The sequence below is a fragment of the chloroplast genome of Vigna radiata, assembly GCF_000741045.1.
Source record: "Vigna radiata chloroplast, complete genome".
In the NCBI taxonomy this organism is placed as follows: Eukaryota; Viridiplantae; Streptophyta; class Magnoliopsida; order Fabales; family Fabaceae; genus Vigna; species Vigna radiata.
Genome location: NC_013843.1, coordinates 1 through 12,381, shown reverse-complemented (window position 1 = coordinate 12,381; position 12,381 = coordinate 1). Strand labels below are relative to the sequence as shown.

Here is a 12,381-nt window from a genome sequence, read left to right as displayed (position 1 = left end):
TCTTCTGACTCTTTCTTTTTTCTTTTTATTGTTTTCGGATATTGGGACGCATCAATTTCAACTTGTTATGAAATAACATTGATAGCCTCTACTCGTGTTCTAGCTCGTCTAAGAGCTAGATTTGCTTCAATTGTTTGTCTCTTGCCTTCAGCCTTATTCAAATTAGTTTCTGCTATTTCAAGAGTTTGCTGTGCTTCTTGTGGATCAATGTCACTACCCTTTTCCGCATCATTTACTAAAACAGTTATCTCATTATTATTTATTCTAGCAAACCCCCCCATCAGAGCCATTGTTAACCATTGGTCTTTAAGACGTATTCTCAAAATACCTATATCGACAGCTGAGGCAATAGGCGCATGATTAGGTAATACTCCAATTTGTCCGCTATTAGTAGGTAAAATGATTTCCTTCACTTCTGAATCCCAAACAATTCGATTGGGGGTCAATACACAAAGATTTAAAGTCATTTCTTCAAATTGCTCTCCGTTTCTAAGTTCGTAGCCTTCGCAGTAGCTTCATCGATATTACCTACCAAATAAAAGGCTTGTTCAGGAAGACCGTCTAATTCTCCAGAAAGGATCAAATTAAACCCTCTAATTGTTTCTACTAGACCAACATATTTTCCAGCCGAACCGGTAAAAACTTCTGCTACGAAAAAAGGTTGTGATAAGAAACGCTCAATTTTTCGTGCTCTCGCTACGGTTAAGCGATCTTCTTCGGATAATTCGTCCAAGCCAAGGATAGCTATAATGTCTTGAAGTTCTTTGTAACGTTGTAAAGTTTCTTTAACTCGTTGCGCAGTTTCATAATGTTCTTCACCAACGATTCGAGGTTGGAGCATAGTTGAGGTTGAATCTAAAGGATCTACTGCTGGATAGATACCTTTGGCGGCTAATCCTCTTGATAGTACAGTAGTAGCATCTAAATGTGCAAATGTCGTAGCAGGGGCAGGGTCAGTTAAATCGTCTGCAGGTACATAAACTGCTTGAATAGAAGTTATGGACCCTTCTTTGGTAGAAGTGATTCTTTCTTGTAAAGAACCCATTTCAGTACTAAGAGTGGGTTGATAACCCACAGCAGAGGGCATTCGACCCAATAAGGCAGATACTTCAGATCCTGCTTGAACGAAGCGGAAGATATTGTCGATAAATAGAAGTACATCTTGTTCATTGACATCTCGAAAATATTCCGCCATAGTTAGGGCAGTTAAACCAACTCTCATACGAGCTCCGGGTGGTTCATTCATTTGACCATATACTAGAGCTACTTTAGATTCTGCAATATTTTGTTCATTAATTACTCCAGATTCTTTCATTTCCATATAAAGATCATTTCCCTCGCGAGTACGCTCACCTACTCCGCCAAATACAGATACACCTCCGTGAGCTTTGGCAATGTTATTGATCAATTCCATAATAAGTACTGTTTTACCCACTCCAGCTCCACCGAAAAGTCCTATTTTTCCTCCACGACGATAAGGAGCTAAAAGATCTACTACTTTTATTCCTGTTTCAAAAATAGATAATTTTGTATCTAATTGTATAAAGGTAGGCGCAGATCTATGAATAGGAGATGTTGTACGAGTATCTACAGGACCTAAATTATCAATCGGCTCTCCAAGCACGTTGAAAATTCGTCCTAGAGTTGCTCCGCCTACTGGAACACTTAGGGGAGTTCCTGTGTCAATAACTTCCATTCCTCTCTTTAGACCATCTGTAGCACTCATAGCTACAGCTCTAACTCGATTATTTCCTAATAATTGCTGTACTTCACAAGTCACATTAATTTGTTGACCAACAGTATCTCGACCCGTAACTACCAGAGCATTGTAAATATTAGGCATCTGCCCCGGGGGAAAGGCTACATCTAGTACCGGACCGATTATTTGGTCAATATGTCCCAGATTTTTTTTTTCAATCGAAGAAATTTCAGGACCGGAAGTAGTAGGATTTATTCGCATATCAAAAGCCAATTTTTTTTTCCGAAAAAGTTTTTAAATCAAAAAGAAATGTTCGATAAGAAAGCAAGTTGATCAGTTAATTCAAAAAGAAATAAGAAATGGAAGTAAGTACTCCATTTTTTTGGTACTATTCAATCAATCCTCTTTAATTGTTTACTTACTTTTTCAAATTCAATTATTGAATTCTTAAGCTTACTGCAGTTATTTTTAAAATTTCAATTGGATAAAATCTTTCGAAAGTCTTTTCTTTTTTTCTATCATTCTATATAATATCATCTATATTCTGTATCGAATTCGAACCTGTACCTTAATTTAGAATTCATTTTTTTTATCATTGGCTTTCGTATTTCCTCAGTAGACAATTTTTTAGACTTACCTTGTTTTTCCCTATTTTTTTTACCTCTTTGTTTCTTTTCCGGGGATAAAGCTGCCTATTTTTACATCTAGGATTTACATAGACAACATATATCACTGTCAAGATTCAGAATAAATTATTATTATTATTTAGATTAGATCTTTCGATTTGAAAATTCAAAAATAAGAGATTTCAAATTGAAAAAAAAAGATTGGGTTGCGCCATACATAGAAAAGAGTATACAATAATGATGTATTTGACAAATCAAATACCATCGTTTAATTTAATAATAACATAACGAACCTTTGGGATTAATGGATAATATTAGTTGATTTTTGTAAAAGATTTCATTAACTCCTAAGTCATATCGAGTAGACCTTATTGTTTCAAGAATTCTTAATTCATTAGTTGTAGGGAGGGATTTATGTCACCACAAACAGAGACTAAAGCAAGTGTTGGGTTCAAAGCTGGTGTTAAAGATTATAAATTGACTTATTATACTCCTGACTATGAAACCAAAGATACTGATATCTTGGCAGCATTCCGAGTAACTCCTCAACCTGGAGTTCCACCTGAAGAAGCAGGTGCTGCGGTAGCCGCCGAATCTTCTACTGGTACATGGACAACTGTGTGGACCGATGGGCTTACCAGTCTTGATCGTTACAAAGGACGATGCTATCACATCGAACCTGTTCCTGGGGAAGAAAGTCAATTTATTGCTTACGTAGCTTATCCCTTAGACCTTTTTGAAGAAGGTTCTGTTACTAACATGTTTACTTCTATTGTCGGTAATGTATTTGGGTTCAAGGCACTGCGTGCTCTACGTCTGGAGGATTTGCGAATCCCAACCGCTTATGTTAAAACTTTCCAAGGTCCGCCTCATGGCATCCAAGTTGAGAGAGATAAATTGAACAAGTATGGTCGTCCCCTATTAGGATGTACTATTAAACCTAAATTGGGGTTATCCGCTAAGAATTATGGTAGAGCTGTTTATGAATGTCTTCGTGGGGGACTTGATTTTACCAAAGATGATGAAAATGTGAATTCCCAACCATTTATGCGTTGGAGAGACCGTTTCTTATTTTGTGCTGAAGCGATTTATAAATCACAGGCTGAAACAGGTGAAATCAAAGGGCATTACTTGAATGCAACTGCGGGTACATGCGAAGAAATGATGAAAAGAGCTATATTTGCCAGAGAATTAGGTGTTCCTATCATAATGCATGATTATTTAACAGGGGGATTCACTGCAAATACTAGCTTGGCTCATTATTGCCGAGATAATGGTCTACTTCTTCATATACATCGTGCAATGCATGCAGTTATCGACAGACAAAAGAATCATGGTATGCACTTTCGTGTATTAGCTAAAGCATTACGTTTATCTGGTGGAGATCATGTCCACTCCGGTACCGTAGTAGGTAAACTTGAAGGGGAAAGAGAAATCACTTTAGGTTTTGTTGACTTACTGCGTGATGATTTTGTTGAAAAAGATCGAAGTCGTGGTATTTATTTCACTCAGGATTGGGTTTCTCTACCAGGTGTTATACCTGTTGCTTCGGGAGGTATTCACGTTTGGCATATGCCTGCTCTGACCGAAATCTTTGGAGATGATTCCGTACTTCAATTTGGCGGAGGAACTTTAGGACACCCTTGGGGGAATGCACCAGGTGCTGTAGCTAATCGAGTAGCTCTTGAAGCATGTGTGAAGGCTCGAAATGAAGGACGTGATCTTGCTCGTGAAGGTAATGAAATTATCCGTGAGGCTAGCAAATGGAGTCCTGAATTAGCTGCTGCTTGCGAAGTATGGAAGGAGATAAAATTTGAATTCGAAGCAGTGGATACTATTTGAATTCGAAGCAGTGGATACTATTTGAATTCGAAGCAGTGGATACTATTTGAATTCGAAGCAATGGATACTTTGGATTAATTGCAATTAAATTCGGCACAATCTTTTCCTAAAAGAAGGATTGAGCCGAATACAAAGATACTTCATTATTATTATTAAATAGATTTCTATCTTTCGTATTGGAATAGAAGCATAGTAAGTAGATGATATTTTACGAAAAAAGTGATTACAATTTATAAGCGAAACTGGCTATTGCCTTTTTCGATGTGAATTTCACATAATAGGGAGGTTGCTCCATTTCTATATGAAATTTATCCTATATTATGAAATTTATCTTATATTAATCTATATTAAATGAATCTATATTAAATTTTTATTTTCCTATTGATTTCTATATTTCTATAATTTGATACGTTTTTTTAGATTAGAATATCATTTTAGAAAATAGATATATTTATATTGAAAGAATTTTTCTTATAAGTAATTATAACATAATACTAATAATCGTAATCGAATTAATAAGATTTAAAATCTTATTAATTCGATTTGATTTATTCGATTGTATTTTTTGTCAATACTAATATTGACAACACTGTATCAAATCAATATAATCCGATCTTGAATAAATTGATCACCTTACTTACGTTAAATAGGCGTTATTACTTCATCAAATGGTAGGTTCATTGGTTTTCTTTCTGCGATACAAACAAGAAAAACTTTTTGAATTAATAAGTAAGAGAATTGAAAGGTAAACACGAATTTATATATACGAAAATCATAGATCTATATATACGAATATATATAGTCTTATATATATAATAATAATGGATAACTATAACATAGTATTTCAATAGGTGGTATATCTTTTTTTAGTTTTTTAGACAATTCAATTTTGTAATTTTATTTTTTTTTATTGCGATTGGGTATAAACATCCACCTTATTTTTTAAATTGTAGTGGGGTTGCTAACTCAATGGTAGAGTACTCGGCTTTTAAGAGCGACTCTATTTTTTACACATTTCTATGAAGCAATCGATTCGTCGATACTATCGGTAGAGCTTGTAAAACCACGACTGATCCAGAAAGGAATGACTGGAAAAAGTAGCATGTCGTATCAATGAAGAATTCTAAAAATATTTCATTCTTATAGGATCCAGCTCAAATTTTTGTTTGAATTTTTGGCTCGTAACAAAAAAAATTCAGTTGGGTTTGATTAATAAAGGGATAGAACTTGGTGGTTCTAATTCTAATAGGAAAACCAAAAGCATCGAGCTTTCGTTTCTTTTTTATTTGGAGCATTACCCCATCTAATTGTACGTTAAAAATAGGTTAGTGCTTGATGTGGGAAAAGCTTTTCTGGTAAATGGGTTATTTTTTTTATGAGTCCTAACTATATAGCTATTTTCCATTATCTTTTGGTATTTTGGGGTAGCGATAAATGTGTAAAAGAAAGAGTATATTGATAAAGATATTTTTTCCAAAATCAAAAGAGCGATTAGGTAAAAAAATAAAGGATTCTTAATTAGCTCGTTATCCTAGAACAAAAATTAGGCGAAAAATCGATTAGAGAGAGTCCGTGAATGGGTTTTACTTGTTTTCTAGGTATCTATTTATACCTATAATTTTCTGTTTTGACCATATCGCACTATGTATCATTTGATAATCCAATGAATCTCTGATTCTTTGTTTGACCAAATAGACTTTTTGAATGGAGCAATATAAAGCATATTTAGAACTTCATAGATCTCGATACCAGGACATCCTATACCCACTTTTTTTTCGGGAATCTATTTATGGACTAGCTTATCGTCATGAGTATTTTTTTATAGAAAATGTAGATTATAACAATAATTTTAGTTTACTAATTGTAAAACGTTTAAGTACTCGAATGTATCAACAGACTCATTTCATTCTTTTTGTTAACGATTCTAAAAAAAATACTTTTGTGGGTTATAACTATCATTTTTATTCTCAAATAATATTAGAAGGTTTTGGTATCGTCGTGGAGATTCTATTTTCTCTACAATTATTTAGCTCTTCCTTAAGGGGATTAGAAATCGTAAAATCTTCTACAAATTTGCAATCAATTCATTCGATTTTTCCCTTTTTCGAAGATAAACTGATATATTTAAATCATAAGTCAGATATACGAATACCTTATCCTATCCATCTCGAAATCTTGGTTCAAATCCTTCGATATTCGATAAAAGATGTATCTTTCTTTCATTTAATAAGGTTGTTTTTTTATTACTATTCTAATAGGAATAGTCTTTTTCCTCCAAAAAAATGGATTTTTACTTTTTTTTCAAAAAGGAATCGAAGAATTTTCTTGTTCCTATATAATTTATATGTATGGGAATATGAATCTATCTTTCTTTTTCTACGTAACAAATCCTCTCAGTTACAGTTAAAACATTTTCGCGTTTTTTTTGAGCGAATTTTTTTCTATGAAAAAATAAAACATCTTGTAAAAGTATCTACTAAGAATTGTTCATATACTTTATTCTTCTTTAAGGATACTTTCATCCATTATGTTAGATATCAAGGAAAATCAATTCTGGTTTTAAAGAATACTCCCTTTTTTATAAATAAATGGAAATACTATTTTATATATTTATGGCAATGTCATTTTGATATTTGGGCTGGACTAGAAACGATCTATATAAACGAATTATCTCAGTATTCATTTCACTTTTTAGGCTATTTTTTAAGTATTCCACTAAATCTTTCAGTAGTACGAAGTCAAATGTTGCAAAATTCATTTCTAATTCAAATTGTTATCAAAAAACTTGATACAATAGTTCCCATTATTCCTCTAATGAGATCATTGGCTAAAACAAAATTTTGTAATGTAATGGGTCATCCTATTAGTAAGCCGGTTTGGGCCAATTTATCTGATTTTGATATTCTTGACCGGTTTTTGCGCATATGCAGAAATTTTTCTCATTATTACAATGGATCTGCAAAAAAAAAGAGTTTTTATCAAATAAAATATATACTTCGGTTTTCTTGTATAAAAACTTTGGCTCGTAAGCACAAAAGTACTGTGCGCATTTATTTGAAAAAATTAAGTTCAGAAAAATTATTGGAAGAATTTTTTACAGAAGAAGATCTTTTTTCTTTGATTTTTCCAAGAACTTCTTTTACTTTGCGTAGGTTTTATAGAGGTCGGATTTGGTATTTGGATATTCTTTTCAGAAACGATTTCGTCAATTATTTATAAGTTAAAATAGGTTATGATATTTTTTAAATCGGTGTAAATTGATAAAACGAACTTCCTTCTTTTTATTAAATGAGGATAAAAAAATCATTTTTTTTAGTCTTCTATATCTATAGGATTTTGAAATGCTCATGTAGTCAGAGTCAAGATTCGGGGTTAATAAATTGAATATTATATTTCACTTTCTTAGAGTCTTTTGCTAGGCAAGTAATTCAGGTTTAGATGTATACATAGGGAAAGCCGTGTGCAATGAAAACTGCAAACACGGCTTGGGGAGGGATTTTTTCTTGTTTTATTCTATTGTTGAATTTTATTAAAGAATAAAATATCTACTTCATCCGACTAGTTCCGGGTTCAAGTCCCGGGCAACTCATTCTAATTTGTAGATCGATGTTGTATTATATCTATATTTCTAGAAATATAACGATATATACAAAATAAACTTTTTTTATGAATCAAGGAAATGGGATAATAAAGGTAAATTCGGATAAACCGAAATGAAGAATAACATACTAATGAATAAGAACATACTATGGATATTAATATTGGTTGACACTGGTATATAAGTCATGTTATACTGTTGAATAACAAGTCCTCAAATTCTCGCATTAGAGAGAATTTTTGTGCTTGGGAGTCCCTAATGATTAAATGAACCAAGATTTTACCATGACTGCAATTTTAGAGAGACGCGAGAGCGAAAGCCTATGGGGTCGCTTCTGTAATTGGATAACCAGCACCGAAAATCGTCTTTACATTGGATGGTTTGGTGTTTTGATGATTCCTACTTTATTGACTGCAACTTCTGTATTTATTATCGCTTTTATCGCTGCCCCTCCAGTAGATATTGATGGTATTCGTGAGCCTGTTTCTGGATCTCTACTTTATGGAAACAATATCATTTCTGGTGCGATTATTCCTACTTCTGCGGCTATAGGTTTGCATTTTTATCCGATATGGGAAGCAGCTTCTGTTGATGAATGGTTATACAACGGCGGTCCTTATGAACTAATTGTTCTACACTTCTTACTTGGTGTAGCTTGCTACATGGGTCGTGAGTGGGAACTTAGTTTTCGTCTGGGTATGCGTCCTTGGATTGCTGTTGCATATTCAGCTCCTGTTGCAGCCGCTACTGCTGTTTTCTTGATCTATCCTATTGGTCAAGGAAGCTTTTCGGATGGTATGCCTCTAGGAATTTCTGGTACTTTCAATTTTATGATTGTATTTCAGGCTGAGCATAATATTCTTATGCATCCATTTCACATGTTAGGTGTAGCTGGTGTATTCGGCGGCTCCCTATTTAGTGCTATGCATGGTTCCTTGGTAACTTCTAGTTTGATCAGGGAAACCACAGAAAATGAATCCGCTAATGAAGGTTACAGATTTGGTCAAGAGGAAGAAACTTATAATATTGTAGCTGCTCATGGTTATTTTGGCCGATTGATCTTCCAATATGCAAGTTTCAACAATTCTCGTTCTTTACATTTCTTCCTAGCTGCTTGGCCTGTAGTAGGTATTTGGTTTACCGCTTTAGGTATCAGCACTATGGCTTTCAACTTAAATGGTTTTAATTTCAACCAATCCGTAGTTGATAGTCAAGGTCGTGTAATAAATACCTGGGCTGATATTATTAACCGAGCTAACCTTGGTATGGAAGTAATGCATGAACGTAATGCTCATAATTTCCCTCTAGATCTAGCTGCGATGGAAGCTCCATCTGTTAATGGATAAAATTTTGATCTTAAATTAAAGTAGACGAGTTTTTGTTTGAAAATAAAGGAGCAATATTAACAAAGTTGATATTGCTCCTTTATATTGGATATTGGATTAGTAATGTTTTTTTTAGATTTCTATAGATTTATACATACGTTTTTGATTTATTTCATGATTCCTTATCTTTTTTTCCTTTGTTAGAAAAAAAAAGGGATAATGAAAGGGTAGAAATTGAGATATAGATCATTTTTACATAGTATAAGGGCGGATGTAGCCAAGTGGATCAAGGCAGTGGATTGTGAATCCACCATGCGCGGGTTCAATTCCCGTCGTTCGCCCATATCTATATATAGATAGATATTCTTTAGGTTTTCAAGTATAAATCTCAAATAAAGAAAGAAAAATGGCTACTTCTAAAACTTATAAGTAAGAATTCTTCAAAATAATAATTCTTACAAAAGGTATATTTTTGAGATAAAATAGATTCATTTATCTATTTCACAAAAAAAGAATATATCCATATCGTGGTTTCCTCTTATAATACCTCAGGTGCTAATGAAACTATTTTAGTGAAATTTAACTGTCTCAATTCCCGAGCGATTGCGCAAAAGATTCGAGTTCCTTTTGGATTTCCTTCTTGATCAATTATAACTGCAGCATTATCATCATACTGAATTATTATACCGTTGCTACGTTTTAGTTGTTTACAAGTACGTACAATTACAGCTCTGATCACTTCAGATCTTTCTAAGTTCGTATTTGGTACTGCTTGTTTGATTACAGCAACAACAATGTCGCCAATATAAGCATATCGTCGATTACTAGCTCCTAGGATTCGAATACACATCAGTTCACGTGCTCCGCTGTTATCCGCTACATTCAAATGAGTTTGAGGTTGAATCATATCATTTTTTTATTATTTCAATCTAAAAAAGGAAGTAAAAATATTTTGTGTTCAAAAAAAAAGGAACCTATAATTGCCTTTTTTCTTTTCATTCTAAAGACCTATTTCCTTTGATTCTCTTTTATTATCCTGAAATAATGAATTGAGTTCGTATCGGCATTTTGGATGATGCTATTGAAATAGCCTTTCTTGCTATATTTTCTGGTACTCCACCCATTTCATAAAGTATTTTCCCTGGTTTAACAACAGCTACCCAATATTCGGGAAATCCTTTTCCTGAACCCATACGTGTTTCAGTAGGTCTTACTGTAACCGGTTTGTCTGGAAAAATACGTACCCATATTTGTCCACCTCGGCGAACATTTCTTGACATTGCCCGCCGTCCCGCTTCTATTTGTCTAGATGTTATCCAAGCTGGCTCAAGTGCCTGAAGAGCATATCTTCCGAAGCAAATATGATTACCTCGATAGGATATTCCCTTCATTCTTCCTCTATGTTGTTTACGAAATCTGGTTCTTTGGGGGTTATAATTGATGTTTGTTTTTGAATTCCATCTTTATTACAGAACCGTACATGAGATTTTCACCTCATACGGCTCCTCGCGAATGAAGTAATTCAAATATCTATATCTATATAGATATAGATTCTATCTAATCGATAAAAGAATATAAATATTCATATGTTTAGTAAATAACGAAATCTCGGTATTTTTTGAGATTTCATACAATCTTCGAAATTTTTAGATCTTGTTTTCAATATCGATTCTTAGAATTGGCAAAAAGATAAAAAAATACACTAAAAGAAAAATTCTCGCGGGCGAATATTTACTCTTTTATTCTAAAATTCAGATGTAATGAAATTCAGATGTAATGTAGGGCACAACTCCTAAAAAATGGATTGCTTTTAGGTTTCTTCCGCCATCCCACCTAATAAATCATTAAGATTTGTTTTCTTTAATATTTTTTTAAGAAAATCTTAAGTCTTAAGTATTTGCAGGTTTCGTCGTTCCCATCGCCTCTCGATTCATGGTTAGGTTTTAATTCGACAATGGAGCCTTTCTCATAGCTAAAAATTAATCAAATTTTTTTATAATATTCATTCATTTCTTTTTTCGTGAATCAATATTCTCAGTTTTTCTTGATTCAGAGCTCTTAATTTATTTACATTACAAATAGATAATATATATAATATTCTTTTTTTTTATGCTTTAATACACTATCTTTTCTGAGATGACCCATAGACCTTTACATATTCGAATTCTATATCATTGATAGATTTTAATCTCTTTCTTTCACCTTTTCATTTATCTATATATTTTTATTGCTTTACAACTAAATAATCTTTTTTTTCTTTTATGTTTCACAATTTTTCAGTTGCTATAATATTTTTTTATTCAATCTTTTTTCTTTTGACTAATTCTTTATATCTAGATAATCCGAAGTGATGTGTTGGTTATTAGTTCTTTTGAAATGAATTGATACTATTAATCGGTGTCTTTTTTTTATTTGAATCATTCTAAAAAACTAACGAGTCACACACTAAGCATGGCAATACTATATAAAATTATTCATTTATTTTTTTAGTCGATTCAATCTTATAAAATATATAAATTTTGGAGAATCAAAATCGAGTAATTTTTTCTTTTTTGTTTTCTATAAAATCAAAATAGGATATTGAATTATTTAATAGAAAGAAGAACATCTTTTTCTTTATTTAGAAAATATCCAAACTTTTATCCCTAAAACTCCATAAATAGTTCGAACTGTATAACAACAATATTCAATTTTAGCTCGAATGGTTTGTAGCGGAACCCTACCTTCTCTAATCCATTCGACACGTGCAATTTCTTTTCCATCAATACGTCCTGCAATCTGTACTTGAACTCCTTTTGTACCTGCTTGTTCAGTTAATTCAATAGCTTTTTTCATTGCTTTACGAAATGAAACTCTATTCTTTAATTGTCCAGCTATAAATTCTGCAAGAATATTAGGGTGTTTATAAGCATTTGTAACTTTTACAATAGCAATGTTTAGTTTTCTATTTACACAATTCAGTTTTTTGTGCATATTCGTCTGTAATTCTTCGATTTTTTGAGGCTTACCCTCTATTAATAACTTAGGAAATCCCATATATATTATGACTTGAATCAGATCGATTCTTTTTTGAATCTTTATCTCTCCAATTCCCTCGACACCCGAGGATATTCTTCTATTTTTTTGTATATAATTTTTTATCCAATCTCGTATTTTTTTATCTTCTTGTATATTCTCAGAATATTTTGTTGGTTGTGCAAACCAAATAGAATCATGACTTTGAGTTGTACCAAGTCTGAAACCAAGCGGATTTATTTTTTGTCCCATAATTCCCCACTACTGTACATAAAA

The 12,381-nt window shown here is 32.8% G+C and overlaps 8 protein-coding genes and 2 non-coding genes across 10 annotated transcripts; 5 read left to right on the top strand and 5 right to left on the bottom strand. All coding sequences in view use genetic code 11, as the record gives it.

Annotated features, from left to right (window-relative positions):
- Positions 1-65: 65 nt before the first annotated feature.
- Positions 66-467, bottom strand: atpE (ATP synthase CF1 epsilon subunit). Its single transcript has one exon. The coding sequence runs from the start codon at positions 465-467 to the stop codon at positions 66-68; it is 402 nt and encodes a 133-aa protein (YP_003434330.1).
- atpB (ATP synthase CF1 beta subunit) lies at positions 464-1,960 on the bottom strand. Its single transcript has one exon. It carries the CDS (start codon positions 1,958-1,960, stop codon positions 464-466), a length of 1,497 nt encoding a protein of 498 aa, YP_003434329.1.
- A 779-nt stretch (positions 1,961-2,739) lies between these two features.
- Positions 2,740-4,167, top strand: rbcL (ribulose bisophosphate carboxylase). The gene has a single exon. It carries the CDS (start codon positions 2,740-2,742, stop codon positions 4,165-4,167), a length of 1,428 nt encoding a protein of 475 aa, YP_003434328.1.
- A 955-nt stretch (positions 4,168-5,122) lies between these two features.
- trnK-UUU lies at positions 5,123-7,756 on the top strand. The gene is made up of 2 exons: positions 5,123-5,159; positions 7,722-7,756. It is a non-coding gene; the product is annotated as a tRNA-Lys (tRNA).
- On the top strand, positions 5,872-7,386 carry matK (maturase K). The gene has a single exon. The coding sequence runs from the start codon at positions 5,872-5,874 to the stop codon at positions 7,384-7,386; it is 1,515 nt and encodes a 504-aa protein (YP_003434327.1).
- Positions 7,757-8,049: 293 nt separating the features above from the next.
- On the top strand, positions 8,050-9,111 carry psbA (photosystem II protein D1). The gene has a single exon. It carries the CDS (start codon positions 8,050-8,052, stop codon positions 9,109-9,111), a length of 1,062 nt encoding a protein of 353 aa, YP_003434326.1.
- Positions 9,112-9,357: 246 nt separating this feature from the next.
- trnH-GUG lies at positions 9,358-9,431 on the top strand. The gene has a single exon. It is a non-coding gene; the product is annotated as a tRNA-His (tRNA).
- Positions 9,432-9,628: 197 nt separating this feature from the next.
- rpl14 (ribosomal protein L14) lies at positions 9,629-9,997 on the bottom strand. The gene has a single exon. It carries the CDS (start codon positions 9,995-9,997, stop codon positions 9,629-9,631), a length of 369 nt encoding a protein of 122 aa, YP_003434325.1.
- Positions 9,998-10,121: 124 nt separating this feature from the next.
- On the bottom strand, positions 10,122-11,543 carry rpl16 (50S ribosomal protein L16). Its single transcript has 2 exons — positions 11,535-11,543; positions 10,122-10,520 (listed from the first exon to the last, which is right to left on the bottom strand). Exons 1-2 carry the CDS (start codon positions 11,541-11,543, stop codon positions 10,122-10,124), a joined length of 408 nt encoding a protein of 135 aa, YP_003434324.1.
- Positions 11,544-11,706: 163 nt separating this feature from the next.
- Positions 11,707-12,357, bottom strand: rps3 (ribosomal protein S3). Its single transcript has one exon. It carries the CDS (start codon positions 12,355-12,357, stop codon positions 11,707-11,709), a length of 651 nt encoding a protein of 216 aa, YP_003434323.1.
- Between the last annotated feature and the right edge of the window lie 24 nt (positions 12,358-12,381).